The 20,421-nt window shown below is 42.6% G+C and overlaps 2 protein-coding genes across 3 annotated transcripts in view; both read right to left on the minus strand.

Moving 5' to 3' along the window:
* Nucleotides 1-20,421, minus strand: part of dachd (dachshund d) — a 97,490-nt gene that overhangs the window by 69,483 nt on the left and 7,586 nt on the right.
* On the minus strand, nucleotides 1,785-8,930 carry LOC127537174 (sterile alpha motif domain-containing protein 3-like). Of its 2 annotated transcripts, XM_051959079.1 has the most exons (7): nucleotides 8,661-8,930; nucleotides 8,120-8,162; nucleotides 6,625-6,740; nucleotides 4,435-5,405; nucleotides 3,714-3,872; nucleotides 3,465-3,557; nucleotides 1,785-3,237 (listed from the first exon to the last, which is right to left on the minus strand). In XM_051959079.1, exons 3-7 carry the CDS (start codon nucleotides 6,653-6,655, stop codon nucleotides 2,917-2,919), a joined length of 1,575 nt encoding a protein of 524 aa, XP_051815039.1. In that variant the 5' UTR covers nucleotides 6,656-6,740; nucleotides 8,120-8,162; nucleotides 8,661-8,930; the 3' UTR covers nucleotides 1,785-2,916. The 2 variants fall into 2 exon arrangements, with proteins under 2 accessions (XP_051815039.1, XP_051815040.1); XM_051959080.1 differs by lacking the exon at nucleotides 6,625-6,740.

A 20,421-nucleotide genomic window follows, 5' to 3' on the forward strand; every position in this document is an offset into this window, starting at 1 on the left:
TCAATTGCTTTGTGATTACTGTTAATCGAGAACACAGAACGATTCCCTACTTCATTACCTTGTACACATACCATGTCTGCCGCAAAAAAATGTAACTACGTGACTAACCCCTCTGAAGTGTCCGCGTCCCAGCACTTGCTATTCTAAATATGTCCACTTCAGTTGGCCATGTTATCTAAATATAAACACAGACGATCAACAGTTCACACACACACACACACTCACACAAGTGATTATCTGCTGTCCTGTAATCAGCGCAGAGTCTGAACCCCCAGAGAACGCTCATGATGACATAACATCAGGTCAAGTGAAACCTGGAGTAGGAATGCCGTGGCTAAGTCCACCACAAATACGCCTTAGCTGATAGAGACACACGACTTGAAAGCTGCTGGCGCGCACAGGCCACTCTCTCTTTCTTTTCTCGCAAAACCCACATGGGCTGACTTCTGGGACAGGTACAGAGAACAGAGCGGACATTCCTCAAAATACTCCTGATCTAGGACAACTGGAAAAAAAAAAAAAAGGAGACAATGACAAGTTGCTGGTGCAGTGTTACTAGGACAGTAATCTAAGGACGGGTGGATAAAATAAATAAATAACCTTTTGTGAAACGACCGTGAGGCTTGCCAGTGATAAACTGCCGTGTTGTGGGCCGCCGCGCATTTTGAGGAAAGCAGCACCGCTTGGCTTATCCCTTTTCACTCATCCAGATAAAAGTTGGCGAGAGCATGGAGTCCTCTCGCTGGCTGAGTATGAAAATGTGTTTAGCGGCAGTCTTAAGAGGAGTTGATTGGGGGTGGAGGATTCTCCCTGAACACAGTGCTTTCCCTGGGAGAGTGAGGCCAGGTAGTTAATAGGGGTCAGAGCCAGGGCTGAAGTGTAAATTGGCAGGGGTGCATCAATTAGAGGGTGGCAGAGGCTAGGATAAGGAGAGGAGAGAAGAGCTAGATGGAGCGGGAGACAAGCATATAATCTTTATCACCACTGCAAGATGCTGCAGGAGGTCTGTCGAAGAGGGGAGAAATCCAAAGCTAAGATACATCGTACAAATTAATGAGACAAAGCAGCGGCAGCAATCGTGGCCAGAATGAGATTTGAGTCATCGCTGTACAGCAAAGACGAGCTTAACATGTCAGACTTAACGCGCTAAGCTCGGCTGCATTGTGCCCATTTCTCTGAGAAAGAAAACAAAAGTGCGCTTTCTGCATCTGAAGCGTCTGCCTGTGTTTGCATGAAAGGAATAGAGGCAACCACCTGGCTCACCTGGACGCAGATGCACTTCAACATATGTAGGCGCCAGGAGAAAATAACTCAAGTAGCCTCTTCTGCTCTCCTACAAAGCAACCGAACGGATCGGTTTGTGTGCATATATATGCGCCTGTATGAGCCAGTGTACCCTCTTGTCTGCTAACATGCGTGTCCTTGTGTCCACGTGCAGGAGTTATTCAAAAGGAGAGATATTTAATTATATTGTGTTCACCTATCCAAGTGATCCAAATGATTTGAACATTGAGCATTGGAGCAGACGGGCACTACAGAGCTTACATTTGCAATCTTATACCGTTTAAGTGTATATTGGAAAAAAGACAATCTCGCTTATTGAACACATTCACCCTGGAGGGCAAACTGCTACGGTAATGAACACCACACTCTCAGAGAATTACAGTGTCCTTTATCCTGCTGTAGTGGAGGATGAAAAAGGATCTGGCCGACACGTACACACAGACACGCACGCACGCACACACACACAGTGAGGGAGAGGAAAAAAGAGAGGGAACACTGTAAAATGTAATAAGTTGACTTTACTTAAAAAAAGTCAGGAAACCGATTGCCTCAAAATTCCCAAGTAAAGTAGATAATTCATTTTAAGTTGTTAAAGCTGAAAATAACTGTGTTTAGACAACTCAGATAATGTCAGTAAACCTGAGTGAAGTTAACTAAAAATCATTAGTTAGGTTAACTATAAAATATAAATTCAGACAAGTCATACAGTGCCAGTAAATTTGAGTAAAGTTAACTCAAAATCATTAGATAGTTTCACTATAAAATGTCAATTTTGTCTACTTAAATTCATGAGTTATGTAAATTAAGCAGTACTCGTAAACTATAAGTTAACTTTACAAGTTTAAGCATTCACCTTACTAGCAAAATATCAGGAAACCGATTGCCTTGATATGTTCAAGTAAGATGAACTTAAAGTGATAAGCTATAGAAACAAAGAAAGACAACAGTTTGAATGGAAACAAAGTTTAATAATTTAACTTTTTTGTTCAGAACACACTTTACATACAGGGGTTCTTAAAGTGCAGTCTACAATGGCAACCCACTGAGTAAAGGTGACATGAAATGCATGCTTCCAGTAAAACTTTGAGAATTCCTGCTTAAATATCTCTGTTGACTATAGTGTGAACTACAGATAAACTCAGTAGTCAATTGCAGGGTCTAACATTTATCTTAACATCAATAAAGTGAACAGCAGACATTGCTCAACTGTTTACAATCCACCTATTATTTCAACTGAATGTGCAACTGTAATTCTTATGTTTGAGCCAGCTCCCGCTAAAAACTGCTAAGAGCTTTCTGATTTTAATTCTTAGTGGTTGAGTTTAGAACTGCAGCAGAGCTTGACTTACGAAATATATTAAGTCAGAGAGAACTTGCTCCAGAACCTGGTAATCAATATCACCACGATCATTTCAGCATCAACACAAAAGGAAAAACAAAAGCTAAAAGGAAAGTAGGTGTTCATTTTTCTCCTCATGAACATAAAAAACATTCAGTAGTCTAAAATGGGTGATGAGGTTCCTTCCCACAAAAAAGGCTCAAACAAGAAAAAAATATCACTTTTCCAATAAGGGTAAAGGCATCAATGTGACCCAAGATGTCAAGTCACATTCACATCATGATTACATTCACTCATTGCATCAGAAGATTTTTGAGTGATTGTATTTTTGGTTTTAGGGATTTATGTCCAAGTGAGAGAAGCACCCTTTGAATGAAGTCAAAGGTGTACTTCAGTTGTTGAGGGTACTCCAAATTCAGGGCGTAAGTAAGTCCAAAGAGCAAGCACATGGCATGTGGAAGATTTTCAAGGTCATCCATCACAATTCTTCCTTCCAAAATGATTGCGGTACCTGAAGTCTGAAGGTGCAGTGAGTCAAGGGAGAGCTGTTCGTCCTCAGGAACAGTGGTCAGGATTCCAATGGGGGTGTGAGATATGCCTGGGTCATCGCAGTCCTAACAGCAATAGCAGAAATACAGCCACAATTACATATCAGATGTTATCTTGAATTTCTACGGCAGAAAACACAAGACAGCCACTAAAAGTAAGTGATATTCTGATATTAGAGGCTGTGTGGAGGTAAAATAACTTAACCTAAAGCTATCAAAGTAACATAAGGAGAATTAAATAGAGTGGACATCCTGTGGTGTGGAATAAAAATTTAGTAGTATAGACGACTTACAAAGCATGTCATGAAGAAGTCTGTGTTCTCATCTCCAAGGATGACAGGAAGGCCACGGAGGACAGCTGTTCGCTTCGCAGTAACATCTGTACTCTGGGGGGAAAAAACAAAACAAAAAACAATCATATCAAACACACATCACTTCTGTGGTTAAGGACAATCAATTAATACCTCTGCATACACAATGGGGTTGCATTTTTTGTTCCCCACATGATAAAAAATGAATTTTTTTGTATCCGTGAAACTTACCTCTGGTGTGACTTGTTGCAGATAAGTCTTAAGTTTCTGGCCAACACTTCCCCCCTTGGTCTTGAAGATCTCAAAGAAGCGAGGAGTGTATTTGTCAAGTTCTTTGAAGAATTCTGTATTCAGGTTTTTGCTTGACAAGCGACAGAACTCTGCCAGAATCTAAAGGAAAAGTATGACAAGTTATTATTCAAGATGTAGCCATATTTCACCTACATTAAAGAATAACAAAAAATAGAAATCTGTATCTAATCTTTGGAGGCCAGTACAATACTGTTTCTGCCCATGTGATTAAGTGTTTTGTTACTATATGATGAGACACTTCAGCACTCAGATTTACAGTGATCAATTTCTTAAATCATGAAGTCAACCTCCACTCAAAAACATTTTTCTTAGTGTTCCTATTGAAGTTGAATATTTGGGCTTCACTGTGCAGTTTGACAATGAAAGGTGGATTCTGCATTCAACTGCAGAAAAAAATAGGGATTTCAACGAGAAGTAGTAGATATAATTTTAAGGATTTTATCAAGATAACTTTTGTGGAAAAAAAGTAAAGAATTTATGTACATCTTAAAACATGTTTGGAAGGAATCTTTAACATCTTAGGACTACTTTTCACTTGTAGGACATTGAAGCTAATTCCGTAAGTTAATCAAAGATAAGACAAAGAACTAAAAAAAAACAAACAACTAACGCATAAAAGAGAGGAAGAGTGTTCAATTACCTGACACTCTGTAAAGAGTGCTGGCCACCTTTCCATTGTGTCTTTCACTGGAGGCTCCAAGTTCACCAACTCTTGTCTTCTCAAGGCAAAAGTCGAGTCCATGTTTTTGGTTATCAGAGCAGCAGGTGGACGACGTTTCTTCATCTCTTCTACAAGTTCCTTTCGTTTGAACTCCATACTGGTCTCATCTTCACCATCAGGGAAATTGGGTAGAAAATTGATTTCAAACCGTTTGGGTCTTTTGATGCCTCTCTGAGGAGCTTGGCCTTTTCTTTTCCCTTGATTTACAGTCACATCTGTACATCCAGCTCGTCGCAGTTTGGTGCGATAGTTTCCCATTTTGAACTTGATGCTATTTTTCCAGCTGTTGCATCCATTGACAGAGCCTGGTTCAGTGAGGCATGGATGTTTTTGAATCAGTGCAGTTGCAACATCATTGAATTCTTGATCGCAGGGATATGCCTTGAAGCTGTAAATTGCCTCAGCAAGTTTTTCAAGTATCTCATGCTTCATGTCCCTGGATACCTGTAGATACGTCTTGTCTCTCATATACAGAAGATTCCCTTGGCGTAATCTGTACTCGATGTCCACAGGAAAATAAGGAATGTCAAAAGTGTCTGGCCATGGAGAGCGAGTAAGAGATGACCGACTTTCAGGGGAGGAAAAAGAGAGGATCTCGGTGTCATCGGTGCTGGCTGTGCTGGCTATGCTTGATGTGGGGGCTGGAACCAGTGCGATTATCTTTAGGGTGGATTTGTCAGGCAGGTCAGTAATGTCAGTGAGGTTGACGAAGGCATTGTTAAAATCAGGATCCTCATACTGGAGGGAGAATTTGTACAGAAGACCCAGCTTCTCCTCAAGCTGTTCAACAAGTGAGTCAAGTGTCTGTGGTTTCCCAGAGAGTGTAATTTTCCTGATGTCATTGTCATGGACAATTATCCTTAGTTTCATCTCCTTTGTTGGCTGTGATTCTATAGGAAAAAAATAAGTTCAGTTACCTCATGACACTTGACATAAAAATCTTCACCATCCAATCAGCACAAAATATAATGTCTAAGGGTAACAAATGTTCTGCCCCTGATTCTGTAGGCTGCCAGAGGAAAAGGGTCATTCAGATCAGAGAGCATGCTGACTGACATCGAGGACACATGACTGCAAAGCTCATAAGAACGCAGATGCTCATTATACCATGATGTCATATGTTTGCACAGAAGCAAAATATCACTGTTAATGACAAGGATGTTGTGAATTTGCCTAAATTCAGGTAGGCATGAACAAGCACCAATAGACACAATCATATCTGGACTGTATTTGATGCCATCAACACTCACAGATGATGCTACAAGGACAGTGTTCTGAGATGCATACCTCTGTTTCAACAAGTTCTGAATATTCTCGGGTAAAGATGAAACTAAAGAAAGTGTCACCTTGTCCATTTGGATGGATGGCTTGAAAAATGAGGAGTCTACATGGTATGCCATCATTCTCTGATGCCGGACAGCCAGAGTTTGTGGGACGTTTTTGAAGTTCTTTGTGTTGTGAATGACTTGTTTGAAGAATTTATGTTTTCCCTCAAAGCGCATTGTCCACATATGTCTGAGCGGCCCATACATCCTTATCAACTGTGGATAATGTTCCACAAAGTGGTGCTTTGGGCGCAATGTGAAGTGAGGGAATACTGTTAAAAGTAAACCTCTGTGCTCTGAGATCTTGGCATCAAGGAAGTCAAGAGAATCTTCTGTTAGTCTGAATGATGCTGACAGTTCTACGATGTCCTTCAAAAGCATTAAAATTTCCCATGTTGGATCATTCTCTGGGACATCAAAACCAATCATGAGTGGAAGAAGTCTTGTGAGTGCCCAGTTTTCATGGCCGTTACCGCCAATTGTACCTCTAGAGGCAAATGTGGCTGGGATAACCTGAGGCTGATCAGTCCTGTCAGTGAATTTGTAAGGAAAATGTTTGATGACTTTGTTCAAGGACTCAAGGGTGATGTACTTCTTGGAGATCAAGTCATTAATGCACAGAGACATCTCAACAGGGATAATACCTTCCAAGAGGTCATGCATTATGTCAGGTGGAAAGCCTTTGACAGTGTGGAAATGTTCAAGATTGTCGCTTAAAACACAAGGGCCTTTCACACCATACTCTTTCACCAGATTTGGATTTTCTAACACTTCAGAAACTTGCCTGTCATGATCCTGCCTGGTTCTGTACTCATATGCTCCTGATCGGACCTCTCTCTGCTGGATGTCACTCCTCTTCACCATGCAAAATCGACAGGGGTGCTGCACTGTGAAACTCTCCTGAAAACCAGCCAAAGAATGAGCACCTAAGTTATCGGCTGACACATAGAGCACAGTTCCTTTCACACACTCGCCTAACTGCTCAACATAGACACCGTGTTTTTCAAGAGTGACCAGATCATGAAGAAGTGGATGAAGGACAGCTGCATAGCCATGCTGTTTGATTGCACTTGCTCTGCACAATATTGCTAGCTGAATAGAGTGGAGACAGGAGCAATGTTTTGAGGGAAGATTGGCAAGAACCCAATAAATACCACACAGTTTGTGGTTTTTTTTGGAAGTGCCCAGAGGATTGGCTATCTCAAATTCATCAATGTAAAGGCCAAGTGCAATCCTTAAGGTCTCAGTCTTAAAAAAATCATTCCTGCGATAGTGAGTGCCATCTCTATAAGTGTTAAATCCATCAACGGTGCACTCATGTGTGAGAATTTTATCTAGAACATCAGCTCTGTTTAATAGTTTTTGTAACATTTTCAGAATTGGCACATAAGAGAGTGATTGTAAGTCTTTTTCAAGTTTGTATTCAACTGGCATGACCATAGGAAATTCCCTCTGAAAGTAGGAGGCTCTTTTATTAGCTGTGGACAGTGACTGGCCAGCATCAGTCATTTTCAATAACAGGTTATTCTCTTTGACAGCATTCACAATCTTTCTCACAACTGAATCGTCACTGACACCATGTTCACTGAGAATTTGCTGAATGGCATTATGCAAAAGGGGCTCTGAGAGAAGAACAAGCTGGTTTAGCTGTTGAATTACCTCCTGTACTGCCATGTCAGATACATGCAAGATCGCCTGCAGTTTAAGAAAGAGTGAGGCTAAATTATGCTCCAGTTGATGCTGTAAGTGATCCAAATTTTCAATTTTCGCTTCTTCCTCACTTGAAAAATCCTCAACTTCTTGTACATCTTGTTCCACATCTGGATCTGAATTGTGAGGTGTACTGCTCAAGGCAATGTCAGGTTTCAACCGCTTCTGACTGGGAAGCCGATGCTCTTTACATTTATGAGCATTAAATGTTGAGTAGACGTTGCTCTCAAAAATGCAGCTTTCATATGGACATTTCACAGTTTCCTTATTTTTAAGATGTTGGCGCAAATGGGAAAAAAAAGTCAGTTCTGTGCAGGGTTCTTCAAAATTGCAAAGAGGACAATGGAATATCACAGGGATTTCATCAGCTCCACTCATCTGCCCATCATGTACTTCATGGGAGTGATTTCTTGTTAGATGCACTTTTAGGGCATTAAATGACTTGAATGAACACAGACAATCTGTGTGGAGGCATGGAATTGGACTAGTCCTGGCATAGCTTCCATGTTTTAAGCGGTAGTGTTTGAATAATTGAGCCCTCTTTTCAGAAGAAAACAAGCAGTACTTACACTTCCAATGCATAGCTAGGTTTCAGTCTTCAGAAATGAAAGCCTACAAAAGAAACAACAAAATCAGTCAGTTAAACTGTTACATATGTGACCAGTTTAAAAAGGGACAACAGTAAACTAAAAGCATCTCTACCAAGTTAAAAAGGAGCAATGGACAACGACAAACTCATTCTTTGTTGAAGAGTGACCCTGAAAGATCAGCAGAGTTGCTTTTTCAACCGTTAATAAGCACGCTGAAGCTCCAGTTATCTGTTTGCATCGCGTAACGTTACATGAAGGGTTGGTTGACTTTAGCTTGCAAATGCTAACATTAATCTTTACGTTAACGTTAGCTCACGTTTGATATAAACGCGGCATTGTGAGGACCGACTCGAGCAACAACAAAACGCCACTAAATAAACTTCAGAATTTCGGCTTGAAAGTCCCAGCCACGGCTAAATCAATAACACAAAGTTCACCTCCAAACTTGAACTAACGAATAAATGACATTACAAATAAAAACGACAATGCATTTGCAATCAATAAAACCAGTTAAACTTACCGTGACAATATGCAGGAGTAGTACGTCTCTTCCCGCTTGAGATTTGACCGCCTGATTCAAAACATGGCAACTGCGCATGTGCACTCAACGAGAAATGCCGAATGGTGCCGAAAGCTGCCGAGTTTCTCCAGGTTGAGCAGACGCTTCTTGCTCACTCATACTTCAAAGTATAGGTAACTTGCTGCTGACAAGTTTGTTTACTTGCCTCAGTAGAAAGTTGTCTTTACTAGGTTTAAGTGAGGAGACTCAACAGAGTAAGCTGAAATAAGTTAAGGTCACTTTATATTTTAAGTATGATATACAATTACATTTTACAGTGAAAGTGCAAGAAAAAGAGAGCAAACACGCATTTCAAGACCCCATAAACCTGTAAACAAAATCTGTGGAGCAGATAAATTATAAACGCCACAATGCAATTAAAGCCAAATTCAATTTGAGCACACACTGTCCATCTGTCACGGTGAAACAAAAGCCGAGAACCTCCATTATTACCAAATCCCTGCTCCCGTTAATTTGCTTGCTGGGAGATTTTTAGTTTCTAGGAGCGAGCCGTACTTAAATGCCAGGGTTGCTCACTCAGGGCTAGGTCCTCTGAAAACAGCCTCCAGATGCTCCCAATCAGCCCTCATCAAACTGCCACCTCTTTTTCTCCAATAAGAATATTTTCCTTTTCTCCCTGTGATCTTAATGAGCTTTTTTGTTCAGCAACAATACAGCAAAACAAGGATATCTCTGGAGAGAAGCGCCATAATCTACATTGTCTGGCGTTTGCTAATGGTACAACAAAAAATTTGCAATTAAAAAAAAACAACTGAAAATTGAAACATCAGAAGAAGAATTTGTATTGGGGTGTGCTTTTCAAAAAAGTTCTTTTGATCGTATTTGCATGTCTTACAGAGGATGCCTAAAAGCTCCTCTAACAGGTGAGAAAATAACAGCTGATACAGTCACAGTGTGCATCTAAGATCTTTAGTCAAGCTCTGGTGAATTGTGAATTGTGTACGCTTCCTTGGTCCTGGTGAAACAGAAGCGCTCCTCTTCCTAATCCTGTTTGGCCACTTTAGAATGGGAGATAGAGATCTGTGCCCCAGAATCTGAGAGTGGGGTTCAAGGGACTGAGCTTTCGCTGCTTTATGTCAGCGAGAAAAAGGGGGAAAAAAGTATCATCTTCAAAGGTGGAAGCAGTGTGTCAATTTAAAATCAGAAATGTATCTGGCATCTTTATGCTTCTTAAACTACAATACATCTCGGCTGATTAAAGCACATCAAAGACGGCTCATTCATTCCTCAGAGCAATGAGGGGAGATTTTAATTGCAAAATGTTAAACCTCACAATTAAAGGCTTTCTGCTACTCAGAACTAACCCAAACACAACCATTAAGGACACCGTACAAATTAGCCTTAACACGAGTGAGACTCAGGGACAGGGATGGCGCTAAGAAGTGCGATGCACAAATGATAATCTTCCATCAGAATCATCTCAAGGCACTGTCCGTGCTATTAGAGAGCGAGGATGCAGCTGGAGATGGGCTTTTCATGATCTCTCCTTTCTTTGTGACATTTTCTCCTCTAAGCCTGCTAACAAAGGGGTGGGGGAGATCAACTAATAAAAAAAACACTTTCTGTTTGACACATTTTGACAAGGAGGAGTAAATACATCCATTTAAAAAAAAAAGAAAAAAAAAGCACATGTAAAGATCTACCTAATTAGCAGACATACATGTGTGTGCATGCCAACAAGTGCACACACAGAAAGATAGCCACATGTACACACATACCAGTGAGGTGTCAGTGTGTCAGAAAGGGCTGTAGCTGCCATGATAAGAGGCTGACAATGATACTGTACAGCTATTAGGCTGAAAATAGCCTGCCAATACAAACAGTTGTCGGGCCAGCCCATTGTCAGGCTGTGGATTTACAGTGAAGCCCAAAGAATTCAGTCAACTGCACTTTTGTAGGTAGTTTCCTGAACCTATTCAAAACATTGTTTTCCCTCAAAATACTAGAGCATTAATAAAGAAAAATAAACACAGTGGAAAGGTGTGACAGTAAGTGAATACATAAAGCATGCGGTTACGTGGCACACACACACAATGCACACACACACACACACACACACACACACACACACATGCCTCCTTGTAACAAGCACAGAGCCCCCTTTTACAACCCCTTAGAGTAACAACCGTGTCTAATTAAAATTCACATTTCAACCAAAAAGGGAAAACAAGCCATCTTTGAACAATCCCGTCCGTCCTCGCCCTGGTCATGAATTTCAGATAAACACTGCGATACACAGAGAGTAGTGCCACATTAATTAAAAGCCTTGATAGACGCGGCTTCCATCTAACAGACCTATCAGGAATTAAATTTGTATCAGCAGCAGAAAGAGCAGTTGAGGGGTCCCTCAGGGGGATTAATGAAACAGACTTTCATAGCGGAGTCATCAGAGCCCTGGGCTGAGGGGAGGAGGCAGGGAAGAAAGGGCCAGCAGCAGGATGTCATGTGTGGGACCGTCGCGTCACTGACCTCTCATTTCATACTTTAATAAAGTCGCACCCAGGTGTCCTTGATGCCTTCCAGTTGCCTGGGGCTCTGGGAAAAGCTAAACAGGAGGCAGCCATAACATAATTCTGAATGCTCACCCCTCCCTTTCTGTGTTCCCTCTGTGGTCTTATGTTATACATCCATGGGCATGCACACACAAGCACTCCTGGAAGCGCGCACAAACATACGTGGCAGACACTTTGCGTTATCTTGATTCTAAAGATCCTAGGCCTTTTATCGAGACGAAACTACGCTTTGGTTGAGAAACGCGTGGCTGTTGCCTCACCAAAAGTATTTACCTCGAGAATTCAACTTCTGCAATGCATGGTAGCAATGTTACATCAGTTCTTCAGAACAACCCTGTGGAGTTGGTGCAGCATTCGCCGTGTCACTTCAGCTTCATGATTTACTATCGTGTGCAGTTGGTTACAGGAAATTGGAACGGCGCTGACTTGCTTTTGAATTGTGGTTGAGACAGTTTTCTGTTGAAAACAGAAGCAGATTATCTCGACGAGAAGGCAGCAGATTTAGAGATGTACAGTATGCAATATGTTATCACAACGCAGTCAGCCCAGACAGCTGCTATCTGTCATAAACTCTAGCTATTGTTGGCCGCACTACACAGCAACATGTGACCTAATCTAGATGAGCAGCCACTGAGCAAATACAGAGTGGAATGGTGTCATTTTTAATAAAGCTGTTTTATGGACTCCAGTCAACAGAGCCAGAGGAACAGGCTGAAACTTCCTTGTGCAAATGATATGGCAGTAGGAGTTTCATAACTTCCTCTGCTCAGACAAGCCTGTGGCAAGTCTCCTAACAGAGCACAGAGCAGCAGTCAGAGAGAGAGAGAGAGAGAGAGAGAGAGAAATAACCTCAGCCTTATCAAGATTTTACAGAGACATTTCTTTAATTAGTTTTAATATTTCTTGTTTAGATAATGTCAGCCAATTGACAATTCGGTCCCAAACGGAACAGGAGGGGGGGGGGGGGGAACCCTGCACTTCTCTGATACAGAGAAAATGGCTGATTAAAGAGATTGCTTATTTCATTTGTTTTAAATGTATATGCATATTTTGGACAGGAATCAAATACCTTTGCACAGGCAAACTTTCAGAGCCGATCCTATCGCTGGTGCGTGAATGATATCGAAGCTGTAGTATTTGCTAAAATCAGGGGTAAACTGTTGAAGCAAAGAAAGCTATCTCCGAAACATTAATTGTGCAAACACGCTCGCAACAACTTAAGCGCTACGTGCTTGTATTTGCTGTCTGCAAAGGCGACATGACAAAAGTTCTCACTGGTGACGGAGTGGTGATGGAAAAATAATTAGCGTTGCTGAGGAAAAGTTTCCTCTCTCGGAGATCTCAGACAAACACGCCGGGCCTCAACCCCAAAAAAAACAATGTTGATCAAAGCACGTAAACATCTGGAGCGAGGAGACTCCTGCCTGTAGCACAAAGATATCTATTTATATGTTTCCAAGATTACCACCAAAGATAACTACGCTGTACGCATAAGGGAGCACTTAGAATGCCAAACGTTTAGAGTGTGTTACTGTAGCCTACCTGCATATCCCCCCACCTGTCTCTCCTCTAATCTTTGTTTTTTCACAATCCTCACTCCCACATTAACACATTCTCAGGCTTTTGTGCTCATGTCGCCTCTCCCTAACCACCTATCTCTGTCTCCCCCTCCTTCTCCCCTCTCTCCTGAACACACCTTTTCTCTTCACCGGGCAGCAGGTGTTGAGTGGTTGTGTTTACTCCCCCCCTCCACCTCCCTGCTACCCTTCCCTCTCACTAAGGCTCTCTTTCCCTTTCTCTCTCCTGTCTTTCCATGAGTGTCTCTCCCTCTCTCTCTCTCTGGCAGCTGGTAGGAGGAGGGAGGAGGCTATAACAGCTGCACATGAGGGCGGGTGGAAAAAAAAAAAAAAGCACGCAAGGAAAACAGCTCCAATCCCCTCAGGGTTGTCAACTCCAATCCCCCCAACCTCTGGCGTTTTTTAACCAGGCAAACAGAGGGAAAACTGTTGCAGTCGGCAGACATCGGGGTCCCCCGTTCTATCAGCCCTACCTGGTGATCCTCAGCCAGAGTTTACGTTCCCAGAGGATCTCTATATGGAGCTGTCTACTAGCCTGCGAGAGAAGTGTCCACTTAAATCCACTTACTACCATTTAATCATTCTGAGTTTGAAAAACATGTCACTTCCAAATGGAAATTGTGCTGGAGGTACTCACATCTGTTGGAGAAAAACACAAAACAACGGACACCATCAGGGTGCTTTTTTCTCTCTCTCTCCCCCTTTTTTTCATCCCTCTCAAAGTCTAGGCTATGCGTGTGTGTGTGTGTGTGTGTGTGTGTATGCATGTGAGTGTGTGTGTCGTTTTCACAAACAGCATCAAAATACATGAGATCAGCTCTCGGGCTTTGTTTGGCCCTGGCAAGGTTAGGCCAGCCTCATTCCAAATTTCCTGAGGGGGAACAGAGAGAAAAACGATTCCATGCAGATAAATCACTCGCACAGATCAAAAGACAAATCAGTGGCAAAGACAAAAGATGCTGACTTGCAGAGAACAATGGAGACAGGGAGATGTAGGTATCAGAGGAGTCGGCCCTAAGATCCCCGGCACCGCTCAATCAAACCTGCTAACCAGGGTTTGCACACTAGGTCAAACAAACTCTGCCTCTGCAAGGGAGAAAGTGTATTTAAACTGATCTCAGTGGGCTATTTTTTGACGAAAGCGAGAGTTGTTAAATTCTGGGTGTTTAGTTTTGTAGAAGACAAGTAGGACTGAGTTTCTGGCTTTGCAAACTCATCTACTAGGTTTGATTTAGTAGCTACCCTGAGAGTGGGAGATGCCCCGTTTTGAAAAGAAATATGGGAGAAGAAAGAGAGATAGGAGGTAAACTATTTGATATAAAGCACTGGTGTGTGTGTGTGTGTGTGTGTGTGTGTGTGTGTGTGTGTGTGTGTGTGTGTGTGTGTGTGTGTGTGTGTGTGTGTGTGTGGGTAGGTGAACATGAGCACGTCTGTACGGTTTGATATATGCGTTCAGCGTGGCTTTCTATGCTTCTGCATCTAAGACGAGAAGTCCTGTCCCATGCAGCCCTTCACGCATCACAGCCCACAGTCTTCTATTAACTTCTTCAATACGAGCAATAAATAAATATATAGAATCCACAACTCTTTACCATCCACTCATCACTTCCCAGAATCGAGGTGTCACGCGGAAAGGAGCCCTTTGGGAAGTAACGTGCAAGAAGACAAGAACCAGCGGCACCCTCACCAATATTACCTTTTGATCAAAGTGCTTCAGAGATACCGCGGGAAGCAACACATCACTTTTACAGCTCTGTTCTCTGCTTTAAAAACAATTCTCACAGAGGGAAGGGTCATATGAAAAGCACCTTGTAACTTAGCTTTAAAGCATATTTCATAATGTAGAGGACCAAATTATGTTCAAAAACACAGTTCACCATGCACCACTGACAGTCATTATTTGATCCCCTCCTCCGAGATCCATGTATGATAACACATCAATTTAGATTAAGGTGATATGAAAGAGAAATGGAAAATAGCTTTCAAGAGGGAGGAGCTGGTGCATTTGAGATGAATAAAATGATATTAAAATTAACATGTTGAGCTTCGGCATAGTAACAATTGACCTGTGAAGTGTGCTTAACAGGAAAATATTTTAAATTGAAGCGCCGGGTCCAGGTAGGCTGTAATAGCTGCACATAAAATCTGCTGAACTCGTCAAGAAAAATGTCACACAAGTCTTGACATCGGGCTTTATTCAAATGTAGGTGGTGGGGATAAGGAGGCCGATAAGGTCAAAGGATTTACCTAATAGATTTGTATAGAGGATGAGAGCCCCATTCGGGTGTCACGGGGAAGATTAGCATGAAACTAGAACCGTTAACCAGAGCCGGGTCGAGACCTCGGTGAAACTGAAGCGCGCTCTGCTCGCTATCTCCAGTCCAAACATTTAAGATTTGATACTGCTGTTCTTGCCTGGAACAGAGGGAAAAAACAAGCCCACTGCCACAACAAAGACAGGAAATTCGGCATAGATTCCTACTTCTCTCTTTTCTCCTGCCTCTCTATACCTAACAATGCTGGTAATGGAGAGAGAACAGTGCCCGGAGCTGGCAGAGACACCTGCGACATATTTTCTCCCCCCCGCACACCACTCACCCCACCGCCAACACCTCCCCATCCACCCTCCCACTCTTCCCACCCCCTCAACATTAAAGTCCTTCACAGAAATCAGAATTTAATAAATCACCCCAGAGCCTGACAGAGTTTATCTCCGGGGGTCGCCTCCACTGTGCAGAGACTCACAGACAGACAAAGCCCGGCCCGATAAGATGTGAAATTAAATACAGTTAGCAGTTTGAGACAAAGGAGGGAGAGTGTCAAACCGAGCTTTGTACGACGTAAACGGCTGGCTGCTAGTCGGGGCGCACACACACACACACACACACACACACACACACACAGGCGTGCACCCACACACAAACGCCACGGAGACAGCAGGGTGATTCATTTCAGGTTTCCTCTCACATTTAGCCTCATTTGCATCATCCACTGTCAACATATCGCCTCTCCCAGATATGTTCAAGAGCTTTCATTAGACGTCCAAGGGATGACATCCTTTTTACCCAGATGCACCATTATTAATCACTAGCTCTACTCCTATGTGGACTCATCTCCATCACGGATCAAACGCTATCTGCCTGTGTTTCCTTTCATTCAGCAGACATCCCTGACACCAGCCATCACTACAGCTAAAGGAGACTTATGGGAGTGTGTTGGGGCTCAGACGACCTTATGAATGCAGTACATAAGCATTTAGTACTGAGAGGATATAAATGTGAGGATTTGTTCGACACTGGTAGGATCTGTCAGCGAACCTCCAGCCGCCTCGCACACACACTGTACAGCATACCAACTGGAGGGCTCTGTGAAACAATTAGTGGTACTTCAACAAAATGAAACATGCAATTGTGAAATCGCTGCCTGGTGTTATAACGGAGCATGATTGCAATGCCTCCATGTGAGTATACAGTAATATTCTTTTCAATTAGCTATGGTCTCCAGTTCACATCAGGATATGGCCGACCTCAGCTGTTCAAAGCTGATTTTTCCCCTACTCAGTAGTTAAGAGAAAGCACAGTCAGGTTTCCAGGAAGAAGCAGTGCGGGCTGTTTAATAGGCTTAGCCTGGTCGTTGGACCTGACCTTTCCCTTTAACAATGCTGGGGCCGTCGGGCTCGGGCCTGCTCTGGGAACACAATGACCCATGGGTGAAGCCTAATCTTCTCCAACTCCATTCTCTCTGCTGACCAGACAGCCTTCATCCACAGCTTCGCTGTTGCTCCAACTGATGTCTTCCTGCTGAGACAACACTGCCAAGGAACTGTCAACAGGCCGGGCCCAGCAGGGCCCCGACTGGGTCTCTCACACAGAGCCCTTCAGGGTCCACAGGCACTGACACTCCATGCTCAGACTGTGAGTGCCCCTCCGTAGAATGCCAAGAATGACAGGAATGCTGGGTGCCATCATGAATCCTGATAACATTCTACATCTAAGAGCATGATTAGCGGTCTCTGTAGTCAGCCTGTCTATGGATGTGATTGAAAAAATGGGCTGCTAGATATTGTAGGCCTGTCACTACAGTGCAGCAGCTTGTCATTTTGAATAACCTGAACCTCTCACATATCACCATCAGTCACAAACTGTGCCTCGGTAGCCATATTGATGGACAATAATTACATTATTTCTTATGTGTAAATTGAGGCATTAAGATTACAGAGTGCAGCAAGAGCAGGTGAGAAACTTTTCATTAACCAAGACCTAGTAATGGAGCTAAATTAGACTTGAGATCTTACAGCCACACATCAGTTTCCTCTAAAGTTATGCAATTTTAATTGTAGACTGAAAAGCTTTTCAGTGGACAGCATCAGTTAAAATAATATCAGCCCACCTAGAGTATATAGAAAGTAAAAGCATATGGTGATGGATGAATTAAAAAGCGATGCAAATTGTATAACAGATGAATGCATACATGTACACAAACACACACAGACAAGCTCAGATGATTACAGATGCCCTTCTATAAAGCCCCTTGATGTGGCAAGATCATATCAGATGAAGAAAAAAAAAACGAAAGAAATGCCTCAAAACTCAAATGTATTCGATGCTACATTACCTCAACTTTTTAAGCGTTTGATCTGTGCGGCTGCTGACAAGGCAGTTCATTCTTTCCCAAATATTTTTTGGTTTTGTTTTTCCCCCATGTTCAAATGATGTGCTGTGAAAGGTTGTTCTTTCTTCTCCGTGGAAGTAAACTACACAAAGAGGTGTTTGATCTCTGAAATCCGATCTGTATTTCTAGCATTGTCTCCAGTTCCTACTGTGGCATCTTAAAGGTCAGGAGTGAAAGGCCATTTGATAACTACAGAAAGACCTTTCGGCTTTATTACACCGCCTTTCATCTCCTTTCCTGCGGAGGTTAAAACAAAGCATTGCATCCTTTGAAAAAGAAAGGATAAAATGGATCGCTTTGGAGCCTCAAGCCTTTTTTTTTTTGTCACTAGGGGAAGTCTGGCATCCAGTGTACAAGGAAAACTCTAGTGGGATATGTTTCTGAGAGAGACAAGTCTTCTCAGGCACAATTAGCATATGTCCTCTCAACCTTCTACCAAACCTCTCAATGAGACCCTGAAATCCTATTGAGATATTATTACCACTCAAACAGGGCATTACACGAAACATCTAAAGCACGCACGCACACGCTAATGCAGGTGCACACACGCAAACACACACACACACACACACAATCACAGCTCAATGACACCCACTTCCCACTGAATATTCCTTTCTTTTTAATGGTAACCTTGGGAGACGGGCTGCACCGGCGCGACACTTAACAGCCACTAGTCTGAGAAAAATGTTTTTGATATGCTTGTGTCATTTAATCATCCACATTCTGCCGAGACTGTGCAGGACAATTTTGCAGGATATTAACTCCCAACTAAACCCTGGCTTGTATCATTTGTGGGGCCAGTCAAGCAGGAGTCCCAGGAGGAGCAGAGACTTCCTCCTCGCAGTCGTAGTAATCTAAGGTTGACTGGGCGCACTCACACACACACACACACACACACACACACAACCTGCACAGACAAACACACAACTAATAGACAGGTAGAACGAACCATAAAGGAATGAAGGAATCGGGGAATGTATGGCACAAATGAAGCCCTTCACCGACAGTCGCAACAGTAAAAGGAGGACGAGTTTATTTGTGATTTGGAAGATCAAGTAACAACAATACTACAGCCAATAATATAGCACAGTAAGCAGTGGCAAGAAAATGGCACTGGGGGTGTGGTGAAGAGATATATATATATTCACAGACAGCAATATTACTTCCCTTTTCTTTTTATTTCCACAGCAAAGTTAGAGATTGAAGAGCATTCGTAAAAGTGTCACTTTAACGTGATCCATTTGGACAGCTCACATTGCTTAATGGGGTAGGAAATTCATTTTTTCTGCTGTGGAACAGACATAGTGGATGATGTGATTCTATGCAAAATATATGAAGCCATTACTAGAAAAATGCATGAGTTTCAATAGTTGGAGGGGGAAAAGTATCTCATTGCACGGAGGCCATCCCTATTCTTTAGCAGGGAGCGTCACATACACACACACACAATGCAAAAGACAGCAAAGGCAACTGATGAAAACCATTTTTGTTCCATCACAAAGAACTAGGTCACCCTCTCATAATTGTCAATCATGCAATAAATCTCTCTGTGGCACAAATGAATACGGCATTGGAAATGAGACAAAGCTTATTGGCATGCTATGTCAGCTTGACTCAATTCATCCTCCTTTTCACACAAGACCATTCATATGTGAAGTTGTGCGAGGGTGTCTCTCCCTCTCACACTCTCCCTCTCCCTCTCTCACACTCTCTCAGTGCACCCCACATGCACTTGCACACAAGCAAAAAAAACACACTCACACACCCCTAATGTGAAAGTTACGCAGGGTTAATATATGTGGACAGACCATTTCAGCCAAGGGCCGCTTTATTATCATAACCATGTTTATTTCCATAGAGAACATGTCTCAGTGTATTTTCTGCGCTGCTGTGGAATTACTGGGAACATACACAAGTAACTGTTACAGCACATTGCTTTAAAGGCGTGAGCACAGAGTTTGACAGCTTCAGACAGCTACAGTGATTCCAGTGATATGTAAACGCTTTCTTCTGTTCACCGATTCATTGTTGCCTTTAAATAAACCGACAGAGTTCGTGATTTTGAAGCATTAAACTGAGCTGTACTGACTCCTGACTTTTTCTGCTAACCTCACAGCACCAGGTGTACCGCGCTCCGCTTCCCGCTATCTGATTGGCCGGGAGCATTGGCTTGACACAGCACTACAGCTCCATCCGCAGAGGTTTGTGTCACGTCTCTGAGGGCCCGACTGTCACTCTTTAAGAGGAGGGTAATAATAGCCAGGCGCCACAGCAAGTGGTGGCACAGGCGATTTTAAAGAAACATCAGGGAGACGGTGACATTTGAGTCTACGAGGAGAGAAACCCAAGCGCTGCAACCAATAAAGACTCCCACCGATATTCTCGCTAAGCTTACAGAGGGAGACGCAGAGGCAGAGAGAGAGAGAGAGAGAGGGTGAAAGCCAAAGAGAGATGTCAGTGTTAGATGAAAATGTGTTGACCCGGTGATATTGATACCCCGTTCATAACCTCTACAGGTGTGCGGTGCCATCAGGAAGCGGCCCTGGGTGTGGCTCTCTCTATGGATAAAAGCCAGATTTGCAGACCTTATCGTTTCACAGGACACTGAACGAGCAGTTCACTTTGATAGAGCTACTGTGCAAAAACACAAACGCAACAGCACAGCAGCCTTCTTCCCTGTCTTCAATATTTGTATTCTTTTATCTTGAAGCTAATAACTGACTCATGTTAAAAAAAAAAAGCTACTACAACAACAGTAGGAACACCATAACTTGTTATTTTTTTCTTCATTTTCTAATTTAAGAAATATTTAGCTGGCAGTGACCTTAAGATTAATGACTACATTTTGATTGAGAGAATTTCCACAGTTTGAAAGACAGATCTGGAGCAATCTGACAATCAGTGTCAAATGCTGTTGTTTGATATGCCGTCCAGATATGA

This window comes from Acanthochromis polyacanthus, chromosome 14 (assembly GCF_021347895.1).
Source record: "Acanthochromis polyacanthus isolate Apoly-LR-REF ecotype Palm Island chromosome 14, KAUST_Apoly_ChrSc, whole genome shotgun sequence".
In the NCBI taxonomy this organism is placed as follows: domain Eukaryota; kingdom Metazoa; phylum Chordata; class Actinopteri; family Pomacentridae; genus Acanthochromis; species Acanthochromis polyacanthus.